General features: G+C 41.8%; 2 protein-coding genes across 7 annotated transcripts in view; one reads left to right on the top strand and one right to left on the bottom strand.

Moving 5' to 3' along the window:
* TEX10 (testis expressed 10) overlaps window positions 1-4,439 on the top strand; it is a 48,348-nt gene extending 43,909 nt beyond the window's left edge. For both annotated transcript variants that reach the window (XM_048940364.1, XM_048940365.1), the window contains exons 12-15: window positions 656-736; window positions 1,820-2,001; window positions 2,915-3,125; window positions 4,208-4,439. In XM_048940364.1, the coding sequence (XP_048796321.1) occupies window positions 656-736; window positions 1,820-2,001; window positions 2,915-3,125; window positions 4,208-4,321 (588 nt within the window). In that variant the 3' untranslated portion in view covers window positions 4,322-4,439. The remainder of the gene's footprint in view (window positions 1-655; window positions 737-1,819; window positions 2,002-2,914; window positions 3,126-4,207) is intronic.
* A 128-nt stretch (window positions 4,440-4,567) lies between these two features.
* INVS (inversin) overlaps window positions 4,568-16,369 on the bottom strand; it is an 83,803-nt gene continuing 72,001 nt past the window's right edge. For all 5 annotated transcript variants that reach the window (XM_048940359.1, XM_048940360.1, XM_048940362.1 and 2 more), the window contains 4 exons: window positions 12,800-13,598; window positions 8,982-9,214; window positions 7,908-7,988; window positions 4,568-5,539 (listed from right to left, as the gene is read on the bottom strand). In XM_048940359.1, coding sequence (XP_048796316.1) covers window positions 5,424-5,539; window positions 7,908-7,988; window positions 8,982-9,214; window positions 12,800-13,598 — 1,229 coding nt within the window. In that variant the 3' untranslated portion in view covers window positions 4,568-5,423. The remainder of the gene's footprint in view (window positions 5,540-7,907; window positions 7,989-8,981; window positions 9,215-12,799; window positions 13,599-16,369) is intronic.

Genomic DNA, 16,369 nt, shown 5'->3' with positions numbered 1-16,369 from the left:
GGCCCGAGCCTTCAGTTCACCTCTTTCTTAAGCTTTTGCTGTCACACTCCTGCACATCTCATGCAGTTTGCTCACGCCTGGCTGCACAGGCACCAGAAAGTTGGCAGGTCATAAAACAAGATTTCTCTTTATACTATTTCATTTTGTATCAACTTTGACCATCACATTAGTGGCAATGTAGAAGAAAAGTAGTAGCAAATGGATCTTTGCTACCTCCTGTTTTTTTTCTTTTCTTTCCTGTCCTTTTTGTGGCCATTTTTCTATTCCGTGCTTGTTAGTGGTATCTGTGGTCTCTCTCTTTTCTGAATGTCTTCCTCTCAGAGGCAGGCAGGGTGTAGCCTTGCTGTGGCATTGTAGCTGGGTCGAGTGTTTTTGCCTTTCTACTTCATTCACAGAGGTAAATGGAAGAAAGCCACTACCACAGAACCAGTGGCGCAGGTCATCCTCTCATTAAACACAGAGTAATTTATGCTGACAGTGTTACTCTGATACACTGCCAAGAACCAGTACCTTTAAAGACAAAGCTGCCATGTCCTCATAGGTACTTTGTATTTAGGTCTGTCAGCAAAATCTGGAATTGTGCAGTGAATGGTTGCTAGTGGTGCTATTTGTATGTATTTTTAAGTGCTTAAATATAACTGCTTTATTAAAACAGGTGATCTGTCACAGCTTGTCCACTATACCTTCCCAAAGTCAGTGCTTTGACATTCTCCAGACCGGCATCTGTAAATACCTGGTAAGTCATATTTTGTTTTCCATCTTAGCTGGCTTGTGATAAATCTTGTAATTGTCTCTGTAACCCTCAAATTCAGCTGAGCTGGTGGGGGGCAGCCCTGCCCACAGCAGGGGCTTGGGGATGGGTGGACTTTGAGGTCTCTTCCAGCCCAGGCCATCCTGTGATTCTGTAATGCTCTCATCCCTGTCGAGCACATTGCATTTCAGAGACCAGTCCTGATGAGTACTCGGTGCTTTTTCTTTCTGGAGAGTTAAGTCTTGAGTTTCCTTCTACCTCAGTGGTGGCTTACTGGTGTTTCAAGACTCAGAAGGGATGCTCTGTCCCATGATATGTGTTCAAAAGGAAAGACCTGTTTTGTCTGAAAGCTGCTTTTTGTGTCTATATGGTCCTTCAGAGGAAGGCTTAAAGCTTAGTTTTCTTTCAAATAGATTGGGGATGAATGTTGTCTTTATTTAGAGGGAGTGGGATTAAGACTCTTGTCTCCTTTACTGTTTATAGCTGCTGTTAGCTGCCTGCTTGTATTTTTATCTGAAAGGCAGTGGTTTAAGAGCCGGAGAAATTCCTTAGAACTTTTGCACTAATGGTGGTCTGTTTCAGTACTGATGCTCAGAGGATAACATACATCTAGTCTTGCAAATTTGCTTCTAGATTTTGTCCTCTTTTCCCAACTTGCAACATCAAATACACAAAAAGCAGGTTCTGTTCTGAAAGCCCCATGCAGCACAGGGACTTTGAGAAATGATGGATGCTTCCAAACCCCATGTTTTGTAGGCTAGAGGACTATCAATGTGAGGCCTTTTCACTTTGCACTTCTCTGAAAAATATACTGGAAGTGGTAATGCCTTCTCTAGCAGGCAGGGAATGCTTAGGCTGAAATACTTGTTAACCTTCTGTTGCTGTGCCAGTCAATTTCTAAGGAAGATAGGATTTGTTGTTTTTAAATGCAGTAGTATCTATTCTTGAACAGAAAGAAAGTAACGTTTGTTGTCATATGAAAGGACACATTTGGCATTGGAATTGTTTGTGTAACAGCAAAAACTTGTGTATGGAGCAATGAAGTTGAGGGTTTTTGTTTTAATCCAGGTTGGATTGGTTGTAATACCTGATAGCACAGCTGGATCTGTTCTGTGTGCCATAAATAAGCTCTTGGATCAAGCTTGCATCTTGAGTGAAAATCTGCACAAGTTCTTAGCCTCCTGTTGTTACAGCCTCCTGTACTTCCTGCTAACTCTGGACAAAGAGGATGCAGAACACGTACAGAAAAGGTAATGCTGCCTTTCATACTATATGAATTCTCTGTAAGCACAGATATCTAGAGATGTAAGACAGAGGGCAAACCCCTCCGACTGCAGTTTATTTTGTCCTTTTGTTTAAGAACATCTGCAGTGTTAGCTGTAATAATTTAAAACAACAGCTACAGAAGGTTTCATCTTAAAGCTTTTACTTACTGCAGCTGTGGGATTTCGGAACCCCCCTGACCCCAGAAATGCAGATACTTGCACCTTAATGTGTAGCCTTACCCTCTGGTTTCATTAGATAAGCTGAAAAGCAGCACACAAAGGATTTGGCTCTGTAAGCGTGTACCTAACTTGGTGTTTCAGCTTTTTAACAACACTTTCTGGGAATCAAACAGCCACAGCCACCTGGGATCTGTTTATTTACCAGTAAAGCAGAAATGTCTTTAAGCAGTTGAAACTTGGATTTTTTTTTTTTTCTTACAACTGTTCCACATACAGGAAGGTTGATCAGAGTTTGCTTAGGAAGACTCCTCCTTCTCTTACTCTGTACATGTTACATGTTACAAAGCACTGATTGTGTTCTTCTGCGTTTGTTTTGAGCCTTAAAGATTCAAGAGGTTCAGATGTATTTGAATTACAGCTGAAAGAAGAACCCTTCTTCCCCACTGCTTCGAGCAGAAGTCACACCGTGTGAGGGCTTCAGCAACATTTGAAGCTCCAGGGCAGGACCTTAAATTTTTTCCATCAGCTTAGAATGTTGTTGAGTGTAACATTTGCCACTACAAATTTTCTGCTTCAGCACTAATTGCAAATGCAGTCGTGCCAACTGGCATCAACACAGGGGTGCGTTTCCTGGTACAAATACAAGACATCGGCCACAGAAGCGTGTCTGAAATGAGCTGCCCTGATCACTTCAATTTTCGTTCTCTTCTCTTCCCAGGGATATGCTGTGGGGATCGTGCATTTCTGCATTAGCACTCCTGCCACGGCTGCTGAGACTGATGCTGCAAAGTCTGCAAGTGAGCAGGATCTGCCGCGAGGAGCTGCCCGTTGTTGCTCAGCTGCTTCGCTTACTGATGCAACACGGTCAGCTCAGGAGCCATATGATGACCAATGAATTCCTGGTGCAGCAGATTATCAAGGACATCATGGTAGGAAACCTGTTCTTGTCTGCCAGAGACCACAAGAATATACTTTGTGTTTATGTTGAACAGTGACTGCAAACCCTACGCTCGGTGAAATGCGAGTTGTGTTTTGCACAAATGAGACTGTCACAGAGCCAAATGCTGTCCAGGACCCCTGGGCTGAATTTCAAAGCTAAGTTTTGAAACAAAGTGCCCAGGAAGGGGATGAGGTGCAGCACGCCACAGCTGGGTGGGGAGCTGTCCCAGTATATGTGCTGGTGGGAAATATCTTCTCTCTCTCAAGTGTGCAGGTCTCTGGAGAGACAAATGGTAGAAGTCTTAAATTGTGCAGCTATTGCAGAATCCAGCATTGTAGTCAACATGCACTTGTCAGAGCTTTTGAGATTATTACATCTGCTTCTCAGTAAACAGATCAGAAGCTGTCGTCTTGCACACATCTACGACTAGTTCTGGGTGCAGGGAGTTTGTATGGTCCCTAGACTTGAATCAGTACAATGCCGTAATCATTTTATAATGTCATCCCAAACTTAACCTCGGGGGGTGGAGAACAAGATGTAAGTCTATCAAGCAAGTTCTCCAGTGGAAAATATGTCATTGGCTTCCTACAGTGCTGGAAAGGCTTCAGCCTGCTTTGGGGATGTGTGGCTGTGGCTGGGTTGTGGTTTTGTTTCTGTTTTTAACCACTGAGAAATGCTGAGGAGGATGAGTTAGTGCCCATGGGCTGTGGACAGTGGCACTCCTTGGGTGAGTATTACAGTGGAACTGCACACACTTGCGTTGTAATTGACTGTCGGTGGCAGAATTGTGAAGTGAGCAACCTGCTGTAATTAAGAGTAAGAAGTTGCATCTGATAGAATTCACACACTCCATAATGTAACACAATCTTAACATACCAAATAATGACACTTTATTATTTCAGCACTAACAGACGTACCGTGTTTAAACATACAGACTAAGAGAGAATTGTCACTGCATGCCAGTGAATGAGGCCATTGGGTGTCTTTAGCAGAGCACCTGCTTCACTAAGAACAAAGCAAAGCTTCACAAATGCTGTTGCTGAATTCCCCCCTCCCCCCCTTATTTTTTAGACCCTGAAGAGCGGCGAAGTCCAAGAGCAGTGGCTGACGGACCTCCATTACTGCTTCAACATCTACCTGGCCTCTCACCCCCAGGGACCCAGCCCTATGAACGCAGTGTATTAAAGAGGTGGAACTGCATTTATTGTAAAGCATTTACTTCTATTTAGTTTTGAACGGGAGATGTTGGAACAAAGCTTGTCCATTTTTTTGTAAGTGAAACAGAATAAAAATTTTACAAAGAGCTGCATCCCTCCTGTAGCTTTCTTTTCAAGCACGAAACTGCAGCTTCACTGGAAGTTGGGTTTCCCAGAAGGACCACGGGGAAGGGTCAGATAAGGGACCTCTGTGAGGCTTAAGTGCTCGCAGGGAAGCAGAGACTCGTGTGGACTCCATCCCACTAAAGAACTGGAATTATGTAACAGCAACTAGAATAAAATTATCTGTCCACCACTTTAAAAATAAACCGTGATTTTAGTTTCAGAAATTTGTGTTTTTAAAGACATGGTGCAAAGTAAATACCGTACAGCAGCAGCTCCAACTGCTCTAAAGACAAGCTTCCTACTAGCACAGGCCCTGCCCTATATTGCTTCCTGTAGAAATTCATTCTGTGTGTGTGTATAAAAATACAATTCTTAATGAATAAATAACAGGATTATTTCAAAGGGTAGAAAACACCGCTAACTTTCCATGTGCTGTGGAAAGAAATTTACTTACGGAGTGATTTCTTTGTCAACATTTTTCCTTTCCCTTCCAAATCCCCCAAACAGGTTGAGAAATTACCTGTTCTTTAGTACAGAAATGGAACATAAAGGTTATGCCTCCTTTCTTGTTTAGATTTTGAGATACATTTAGTAAATTTTGAGGTGAAACCAAACAGCAGTTACTGTTACAGCCCCAGTACTCTCCTTTGCAATTGCATTTAATGAGCACATACTCAAAATTCCTGATTCCACAATGTAAATGTTTGTGAACCACTGCAGCACAGCGCTGGGCTTAGCACTTAATTGTCTGCTTCCAAATGCAGTTCAGATTTCATGTATCAGTAAATAAATTAGAATTTAAAGACAAATTTGTACACAAAACAAACAAGTCCGGCTCCCTGGCAGCCTGCTTGGCATGTAATAAAAAACTGGAAATGTGTTCAAGTGTAAAATGTTGTAGATGGCTTGCAGGTGATGAAAAGTTACATTTGTACCAGAATGCTCCTTAAATCCCAAATGTCCGCTTAGTTTTCGAGTCTTGGAGTTTTGGATTTTGCAGCAGTGCTTGGCCTCATGTTATATGAAAACTGCTTTGACTTTCCCACGTTCTCCAGCAGATGAACATACTGCAGGTTGTTCACTGTAAAAGAACACAACAGTTTTGAGGAATTATTCCAAGTGAGAAAAGTTTAATCCACGCTGATTCTGCATTTCATAAACAAAGAACCTACCAGCAATACAGCACCTTGTTCCTGACATCTCATTCTTACCTGTAAGTAGTTCTGTTTCCGTGGCACTCAGTACAACTTAAACATGGCTATGTGTTCAGCACAACCCATAATAATGGAGCTGAAGTTTCACTCTCATAAACGAAGGAGCGCTTTCAGGCTGATGGCTCAGTCACTTACTAAAGCTCTTGGCTGAGGTGGCTGAAGAGCAGCAAGGGCTTGTGTTTCCTTCTTTTCTCCCTGTCATCCTTTCGTGGCTCCCCTGCCCCTTAACTCCCTGTATTTCCTTTTGCTACCTCCTATGTACGTGTCCCCACTCTGCAGCGCTGAGGTTGCTTTTGCTGAGAAGTTCAGTGAGTTTGGTGTCAGTCTCCCATTGGACATTTGTCACAGCCTGCTTTTTCCAGCAGCTAGACAGAAGTGAAAACTAGTGCTGATAGTCAGTTTTCACCTTCCCAGCTGCACCTTCCACTGAGGAGAAGAATCAAACTGAGCAGTCCATGCTGACCTGCTCCAGGCACCTACGTCAGCAGCAGAGTATCTGGCATTAGCCACTGACAGCTCTGAACTTTTCCAATGAACGTAACGTTGTCATGCATGAAGGCAGGCAGATGAAAAACGTGTTATTGTCTTTAAGGAAGGGCTAAAGTTCCCCCAGCTCCTATTAGGTGAATCAAAGTAGGTAGTGTTCTGAAGGAACTGGGCAAAGTTCCTATCACTGTCCTATTCGTCACCACGTTATGAAAGTAAAGGATGGGCAAACCTCACAAGACAGCCTTTTCATTTCAGAAGACAGGGAGACCCGTTGTGCTAGAAAGTTCAATGAAGAGCTGCTTTATTTGCTAAAACTCTTTTAAAATTTAGATTGGTGTCTGTATGAAGAGGTGGCAATCAAACACGTCTGGTCATGCCTCTTAATTAAAACAGTTATTTCAAATACTGGAAGAAAGAAGTCTCTGTCTTTCACCAAGGCAGAAATTCACCTACAATTCTAACAAATTCAAGGCTAGGGCTGCTGCTGGATTTCCTTTTGACTTCAGAATTTAGTAAACCAGTGGGAAAACTGATTTTACTTTCCAATGCACCTTATCTGAACTATTGTCTCTTTGAAGGATTTCTTTTTTTCCTCTCAGCCTGTGAGCTCTGAACTACGTGGGATGCAGCCAAGACTAAAGAAAGAGGCTGTTCACGTGTTGAAGGACTGATGTTACACAGCTCCCAGCCCTAAGTGCGTACACTTGAAATAGTCTCAAAAAAAGTTATTTACTGAAGGAGTACTAGGAGAATTGTGTATTCTAACCTCATTTTTAAGTTATCTGTCAAACTACTGCCCCATGCATTAAACTTCTGGACTTTACTGACCTTGATGACACTCCTACATCTCTGTTTCTGGCTGCTGTTCTGTACAATGCACTGTAGCACCGTCTCTGGCTGCATGTCGTGACAGTCCCCATCACAGCAACTCTCAGTGCCTTGTCTGAAAACTGCTGCCCTGGTACCATTTCCACGCACAAAATTTCACTTATTTACAAAGAGAACAGAGGATTTCCCAGGAAAAACCTGGCAATAATATACAGCCTCACTGCTAAGCAGTGGAGTAATGCAGGCTTGCTTCAGAGCCCTAAAACTTAGTGCACATAATGTTCTATGAACTGATTGGAGCTCTGCACACAGGACAGGAGCACCATTGCACTGTCTTAGAAGAAAGGGCAGAGATCAGATTACTTTGGATTTTCCCATTTTATCCGTGCACCAGGGCAGCCTGGTCTAGTAATTGGCAACACTGGCACACAGCAGGGGGGTTGAAACAAGATGATCATTATGGTCCTTTTCAACCCAGGCCATCCTATGAGTCTGTGACCATATTACAAACAGGTCTAAATACTTGGTACGTGTAGAAATCCACTACTTCTATAGGTAAATATTTACACTAATGAATCACAGTACGAGCATCTGTAAGGGATTTTAACCACAGGTGAGTAGCTTATCTCTGTAGAAATCCATGATTTTGAGATCTTTCCAAGTAATAGTCCAATCAAAATAAGCTTTCATATAGATGATTCAGGGTTAGGATAAAAGCACATTGCTCAGTCGGTCCAAAAGTAGCAAAAGAACGTACAACAGGTTGGTAATAGTTACATCTCTTGATCTTTGATCCCAGCTCTTGATGAGTTGGGGTTTTTTTTCCTCTTTTTCTAAGAGAAACCCAATGACATGCACATATATATAAAACACTAAAGGCATTTGCTCTATTCCCAGTATTGTTAGAGTGTGTCTTACCTGAAACCAGCTGCACATCAGAAAGTTTCAGCTTAGAGGGAGGTCTGGCTGGCTGGTACACTCTGCCTTCCTGAGAACGCCCTTTAATAAACAACACCAACAGCTCAGTGTTTATTCATGTAGAAATATGGCTATGGACAACTATAAATTATTTAAAGAGGCTACAGCATTATTTTATCCTCAAATATTCTCCTTTATGATGAGGAAACTCGTAAGACATTTTGCATGACAGAAAACTGTTACAACTTTAACAGAACTTTAAGTAAACTTTGATGATGTCTTGCAGTTGCTGTGTCAAAGAAGAAACTTTAAGTGCTTGCCAAAAAAGATAGCTGTAATGAAATAAAGCTATCTAAACTAGAGAGCCATGATAAGCATGAGTTGCCACCTGTTAAGGTACACAGAGCATTGGTGATCACAGCGTAAGGAACTTGTGCTGTAAAAACAATGCCTTTCCTCTGTTGTTTCCTCAGGATGCACTGGAGGCTGAGTGCGTATTCAGACTTAGTGCAGTGTGCTGCAGTGCTACAGAAGATCACCTTGATGTCCCAATGAAGATCAGCTGTCTTCAAGCACGGAAGTTAACGATATCAAACACGATCATATTCTTCAGATGGGGATATTTAAAATACACACATATAAATATACATATGTATGTATAATAAAAGTTGAAAGCAATGCTTATAAAGTTCAGCTGCGTTCCAGACAGCCACTGTGCATCGAGGCAGCCGCCTGTCCCCAGTTTGACAGCTCTGTTCTCTTTCCACATTTATACATTTGAGCAACTCTGGCAAAGGAATGATTTGGTGGCTGAAGAACTGTGCTGGAATAACGATATGGTGATTCAAACAGCTTTAGAAGAAACTGTTTTAAATCGCCAAAGTATTTCTTTCCATCTGAAATGGTTATAGAATTATCCAGAACGCTTGAGATTTCAGACTAAATGTTATAAATGGTTTTAATCCATAACAATTGAGTAGAAAATGTACCCAAGAATTCAAAATATAAGGAACACTTTGTTATCAAATTAATCCAGTGCTTTTTAGAACCAAAGTATAGTGAGAACAAAATTACCATAGATCTGCTTGAGGATGGACTGCTTGCTGGTTTTTATGGCTGAGCTGGTTTTGTTTACAGATTTCAGGCTTTTACATGGAGGAACTGATTTCTGAGGGCTATGGTTCAGCTGTTTCTTCCAAGCAACTTGAATGAGGAAGGCAGCTGTCTCTTGTCTCCATTTGTCTTCATCTTCTTTGCGCTGCCGCTTAGTACTAAGAAGCTGAGACAACTCCTGTCTGAGATGGTAACTGGAGAGCACAAAAGAGAAGAGCACTTGTTTTAGGTGACCTGTTTTAACTTCAGTGCTTTCCATGCGTCAGTTCACATGGAGGATTACATGAGTAGCTGGGAAAACAGAACTCCCACTGATGTGCTAAGTCACTTGGATGAGATGTTTGCTCAGAAGTAAAAAAGCAGGAACTGGATTCAATTCTACGTGCATCCGTTATTTCACACAGCTAATAAAGATCTGGTATTACAGGTATCAAAATTACAGCTCTGTAACATCAGCCTATCACCTGCTTAACTATACACAGAATATCTGGAGGATGCAATCAATAAATATTAATAAGAATACAGTCACAACTGTGTTTTCATTTTTCCTTAGACTCAGAAAATAACAGCAATATTTCTGCTGCACTTTACCATTTTCTATTTGTGAACTGCTACAGGAGAGAAGCCAAACATAGCTTTTACAGGTTCAGCTGCACATTTCCTCTACAGAAATCTGCTGGTTTCCATGCATTCTCTAAAGGTGTTCCCCTCTCACCTTGTTTGCAGCAATCTCCCTTTTCCTTTTCTCCCCTTCCCTTAAGTATCTCCCCATTTCCTAACCCAACTTTGCCATTGCTGCTTAGGTGCAACATGAAAGCAGGGGCACGCTTGGTCACAGTTCTGCTGTGAGACAGCTGCAGGTTACCTGTCTTTCCTCCTTGAGTGCCAGCAATGGCATCAGCAAATGGAGTTCCTTTTTTGGTCTTTGGTCTTCATACTCACAACTGGCCTAACAACTAATGCTGAATCTCTCCAATACAAACCTGTCATAAATGAATACTGAGTAACACCTGTAAAATATTCATTACAAGTGTTTGGTAATGGACAAAAACATATTGAGTGCCATCCCCCACTGGTAAAGGGAAGGAGAAAAGAAGTGAATCTCTTCTGCTGCTCCAACTGCAGCAAGTTCTGAACTAAAATAACAGGCAACACAGCCAGACACAACTGTTTAAACATGTTATAAGCCAGTGAGGTACAGAATTCCAACAACACAGCAGCCGTGTATGGGAAATCACTGCACAGAAGTACAACAGAGCCAGAGGGATGTGATGAGATGCTCAGTTACAGCTCCACCCGTTTCAGACTTTCAGTCAGCTTGGTAAATTACCTCTCTGAAGTTTGCTGTGTGAGAAAAACGTATTTAATCTTAATGTAGTGGAGCTTAGGATTCAGACACGCTGTTCCACAGCTCACTGAAGTACGTAACAAACATGGGGAGCAACCGCATCAAGCAGTAACATCTGCAGCGCCCACAAGAAGTAAAGCACTGCATGGCTTCAGAACAGGAACACCATTAAAAGACAGAAGAAAAAGGATTCTGTTTGGGTAGATAACACGTCTCTTTGAACTCTTCAGTGGAGTAAAAGCAAGTGAGGGCAGCATGACAATGTCTGCGCCTTGCCAGCATAACTTCTGCTAAGGATGGGCCTGGTGAACCCCCCTACAGGAAAAACAAGTGGGGAACTGTTTTAGACGTGAGCAGAAAAGAACAGTAAGCTGTTCTGGTGGAATTCAGTAATTACTGCCAGAAACATTTGCTGATGCATGAAATGAAGCACTCACAGGCCTCCACCTTTGCACCCAGCTGGGATTTGTTGTTTGTAGTTTTCTGGTAGTTCTGAGCAACAAGAAAACAAATCTGAGGCTCTGAAATACAGATGTAGGCAGATATCTTCAGTGTGTGTGCATTTTTATTATTATTATTATTTTTTAATAAAGATCCTCCTATAATAAACTGTTCTGATTCTACTAAGAAAAGACAGAACAGCACCAAGTTTAATGCTCTATCAATTAATCCTTCTGGTGCCCTAACAAAATAGCCAACACTTCTTCAGCAAAACTACTGCACATAAATGTGGAATGCACATGCAGAAAGGTAAGTGCTACTCAGGTACACTGTTACAGGGGCTCAAGCTTTGAAATGCTGCTGGTAAGGTACACATGCAGCAATAATGGATTGGAAACACTCATCTCCAGCAGGAGACCAACAGTACCAGCTTATTGCCAGTTTCTGTCAATTCACTGTGGACCACAAAGGACAGCAGTGGCCCCAGTGCCCCAGATGAGAGCGAGGCAGACACAGGATCTGCAAGCCTCAGTGAGCAGGATGAGCAATTAACCTTTGGCAAGGCATACACCTTGGAACACACTTCTGAGGGCTACACTTACAAAGATTGTGGACTGTGGGAATTGAAACGTCTTCCCAAGAAAGGAAAGTTAAGTATGCTTTAGTAGACCAGGGCCATTGTGTTGTAGCTCACAACAGCTTTCAATAACATTCTCAGTAAGAAAATTATCACTGTAAAACTTGCAGAGACAAAGCAATTTAATCTGAAGTAGAGAAATGCTAGACCTCAAGCACATACTACAACATCAACATATTTCTATACTGATGTGCAGTTCTCTTGCTGTCTACATGTGCATGCTTTTTACCAGTGCAAGCCTCGACTCAAATGACACGCAGGACTTAGTGGGACCCACAGCCATACACTGGGTACCTACATAGTAACTGTGATGAGCTATACAATGTGTGGGGAACTCTCCAACTGAAAGCTGTACCATGCACCATGCTTTGGAAGGATTGCAATTTGCTGTCAACTGAGAACAGCATGATCACCAGAAGCAACAGTATCATGAATGGATGTGCTCCCCTCATCTACTCCTGACTTAATTCAGCTTCTGGGATCTCAATGGATCTGAAAACAAGACAAGAATTCCGGTTCCCAATTAGAAAAGAAGTCAAAAAACAATGGATGGAAAATTTCAGGGTGATGGCAGGAGTACTGGATTACTGGGGAAGAAAAAAGGATTGATTTGCAGTTGAGTGTAGGTATAAGGAGTGTGTCATAAATAGCAACTGGAGACCAAAGATTGCAGGAGAACAGAAGTGCTATGTACAGTGCTATTGTACAAAAAAGTCATAATATTTTTCACACACAAGGCTCAAAAATGAATTAAAAATAGCATTCTCCAAAATGTCAGCTTTCCACTGGAATAAGAATGTACTTAGAAAAGTCAACTGCACTTTTACATATCAACAACAATGAAGAGATAAGCTGGAATATGACTGTACTGTAATGAGCAATATTTAGATTGATGAGTCAGAAAGCTGGAGCAAACAAACGATTTGCTTGAGCCATTAGGTTAGAATACAATACAACACAATTTCAGGTGTTCCAGTAAATGATGGTGGAGGATCCAGTAACAAAAAACTGCTGGAAGAAAATTACATTCCTACATGTTTGCTACTGAGCATGAGTGCAGTAACTCTGGCCTCAGGTGAGTGTTGATCAGCACTCTATAAAGAATGCTTGGAACAGAAGTTTAATAACTTCACCAATTATTGAAAGTCATCACTGTGTTCTTTTTATGAACTCACTGATGTCAGTCTAGGCAACTGGAGCATACTTCCATCTGGTGGGTGAAAGATTATTACATTCCTCATTTATCACAGTTACTGCTATAAGCAATGGGACCAAATAAAGCACGCTGCTGATGTACACCGCAGTCCACATCTAAGTGTATCTCATCTCTAGCTACTGAAATAGTAGCCTTACCTTCTCCATGTCCTCTGTATAACTGTAGCAGCGTAGTTTTTTTTCCGAAATAGCTCTTTTCTTGTTCTTTCTTTTTCTATGATTTGCATCCGAATCTCTAAAGGGATCAGTTCAATATTTGTACTTTGCCACGCAACAGAACATAGTTGGTCATCTGCGTTCCTGGATCCGACTTCACCTGTTTTTTCCAAGTCCAAACTGTCATCAGGAGCAGAACACACTGCTGGATTTCTCGGCCCAGTTCCTGTAGATTCAGTCTCAGTAGACAATAATGGGGAGGTCTTTTTTACTAATTCGTTATTTCCCACATTGTTAGCATCTCCTATGGCACTAACAGCGGCATTTCTGGTGTTTACAAATACTGCTTTGGCACTCCCCGGTCTACTTGAGCCAGCCGGTGAACATCTCTCATCATTCACCTCTTTATGTCTGGATTTCTGCTGATGCCTTTTGCCTTTTGGAACGGCTTCGCACCGCTTTGAATTTCTTGCAATTCCACCAGCACAACTGACATTGCACATGACCACTGAAGTTCCTTCACAGTGGCCCCTGTTACCAGATGAAGACTGACTTTGATCTCTTGTTTTTTCCCCAGCACCAGCAGTCCCACAAGCAGAAGCATGCCTTCTGTTACCACGAGCACCATTTGCCTCCAAAGCGTGCTCTTTGTGCTTTTCTCCATTCAGTTCTGTAGCAGCTGCAACCTGATGTTTTGCTTCAATTTTCATTACCTCTTTTGCTTTGCCGCAATGGAAATGGACACAACCTGGCTTGCTTTTGATGTGCTTTCTCAATAATTCTTTAAACAGAGAAATGGAAACAAACATTCAGTCTCTGATCCAGCAAAACAGTTTATTATTCTAATATTCTTTTGCTCATGCACCTTTGAGGCACACTTGAAAAAAAAAGTAGTAGCAGGAAGAATCAGGAAAGGTAATAGAATCATAGGATGGCCTGGGTTGAAAAGGGCCACAATGATCATCGAGTTTCAACCCCCTGCTGTGTGCAGGGTTGCCAACCAGCAGACCAGGCTGCCCAGAGCCACATCCAGCCTGGCCTTGAATGCCTCCAGGGATGGGGCATCCACAGCCTCCTTGGGCAGCCTGTTCCTGTGTGTCACCACCTTCTGTGTGAAAAACTTCCTCCTAATATCTAACCCAAACCTCCCCTGTCTCAGTTTAAAGCCATTTCCCCTTGTCCTATCATGATCTACCCTCATAAACAGCCATTCCTCCTCTTGTTTGTAGGCTCCCTTTAAGTACCGGAGCCTTCAAACAGGAGCCTTCTCTTCTCCAAGCTAAACAAGCCCAGTTCCCTCACGCTTTCCTCATAGGAGAGATGCTCCAGCCCTCTGATGATCTTAGTGGCCCTCCTCTGGACCCGCTCCAAGAGCTCCGTGTCCCTTCTGTACTGGGGGCCCCAGGGCTGGACACAGCACTGCAGATGGGGCCTCACAAGAGCTGAGCAGAGGGGGACAATCACCTCCCTCTCCCTGCTAGCCATCCCTTTTTTAAGGCAGCCCAGAACACAGTTGGCATTCCAGGCTGCAAGTAATCATTACCTGATTAACATCTCAAACTTCTTGCGTACCGTTCTACACATCTCTCTCTCTTGCACCAAATTTGAATGAGATACCTAACAAAGTTCAAAGAGGAATTTACCTTCCTGAATAAAGTGGTCTTTTCCACAGATACAAGCTCACCACATGGCAAAAGAATGCAGCTGCAATAACACACCTGCTAGTTCCAGTGACAACACCCTAACAGACTGTCATTGTTTCCAGCTTATTTGCTGATCTTCTGCTCTATCCACCTTGTATCCCAGCACACCATGACAATGTAACTGACTCAGGAAATCCTGAGGGCTTGGCTGTCATTACTTCCCTTGATTTCCTAAATGAAACTTTCAAGTCCTTCCCATTTTTCCCTTATTGCAAGACTTCTTTTCTCAGTTTCCAAGGCCACAATAGGAAAGTTAATCAGGTATGATTATTGCTTCCAAACACTCTTGTGAGAATGATGTGGCAGCCAGACTAGAGTGTAAATGCCTGGATTAAACACAACCTGGTAAAACCATGCTATACTTATCCTCACTTTAACACCTTTTCAGTACACTCTCTTGTCTGGGTAGCTGAATGTGGCAGAATAACAGTTTATACAGAAGGAATTCAGGATTACTATAATTGATGCCTCTGACAGGGAAGATTTATCACAGTGACAGGACTGTATGGCCAGAGAGGCTATTCTAACTTATATAAAGATTGTCATATAGCCCTGTATATGTTGTAAGACAGGGAGAAAAACACTACTGTATGATCTGTTTTAATCTACTATTTGTTCAAGCAATTATTACCTCATTTAATCCTGTTTTTTCCTCAACTTCCAGAGTGTAGAAGTAAATTCCCCCTCTCTCACTACAACAGTGGAAGAGATGATTTAAAAAATGTGCTGCTACAATTTGAAAAAAGTGCCTTTTAACAACAAAATTTCTTAGGGCATAATTCCACTCCCAATGAAGCCAAGTACAAAATCACCAGTACCATCAATAAGAACAGTAAAGGGCTGACATTCAGTTCACGTGTATGAAATTTCCAGCACTGTCACAGCACTGTTTTGATCTTTCAAAAAGTCAGTCTTTACAGCTGTGAGGAAAAAAGAACACAGCCTTTGTCATTCTTAACTCACCCAAAATTGCTACCTGATTTGTAAATGTGGGATGTAGAATTCTCACTTTTATTTCATCCCTAGAACATGTAAGTCATTAAAGAAGTGTGTGCAAAACTTCCCAGTCTGAACAACTGGCTCACTGTAGAAGTGAGATGAAAAGATCATTTAAGAATTCTAGATCACCTTCTGAGGTTGAAGTAAACTCTCTTTCATAGATGCAAACAGTGTTGAGCACAGAGCTAGAAAAATTACTTACAATTAAGGAAACTGCAGCTGCAAATGAGATAACGCACATAGGAAAGATTTCAGAATGGAGAGGAGAATGGATCAGAACAGAGCCACCAGCTAAACTACAGCTTTCACATTCTGTGAGTAAGTGTAAAACATTTAGCTTCAGCTGTTGAAGAGCTTTCCAAAGTGCCAGCCCACGGGATCTAAGTTTATATTTAATTCCACTACAATTTCCAGTGAAGTCCATTGAAGTTTTTTTACCACATGAGGATTGACTGTGACACCTCATGAAAAGCGGGCAAAAAACTTAATGAGTCGATTCTTACTGCATCAACTTCACTGGCATCAATGAGTAAACATATTCGAGTAAACACAGCACAGCACTCCATTTCAAACACAGACATTTCTGACTGGACTCTGAAGGAGCTTTCTTTATAACCTGAACCTGTTCTCACTGCATAAGTAGACACGTTACCATGCATCTTCAGAAGAACCTTGTGTCAAGATTTCTGTTCTCATTGTGCTCCACATTGTCACAGGGAAGACAATGTACAATGGTGAAGAAAATCATAACTCTACCTCTGGAGAAATTATATTCTTCTTTTATATATATATATATATATATATATATATATATATATATATAAAAGAATATATAAGAATATATAAGAAT

This window comes from Lagopus muta, chromosome 3 (assembly GCF_023343835.1).
Source record: "Lagopus muta isolate bLagMut1 chromosome 3, bLagMut1 primary, whole genome shotgun sequence".
Taxonomy (NCBI): domain Eukaryota; kingdom Metazoa; phylum Chordata; class Aves; order Galliformes; family Phasianidae; genus Lagopus; species Lagopus muta.
This window is presented reverse-complemented; position numbering and strand designations above follow the sequence as displayed.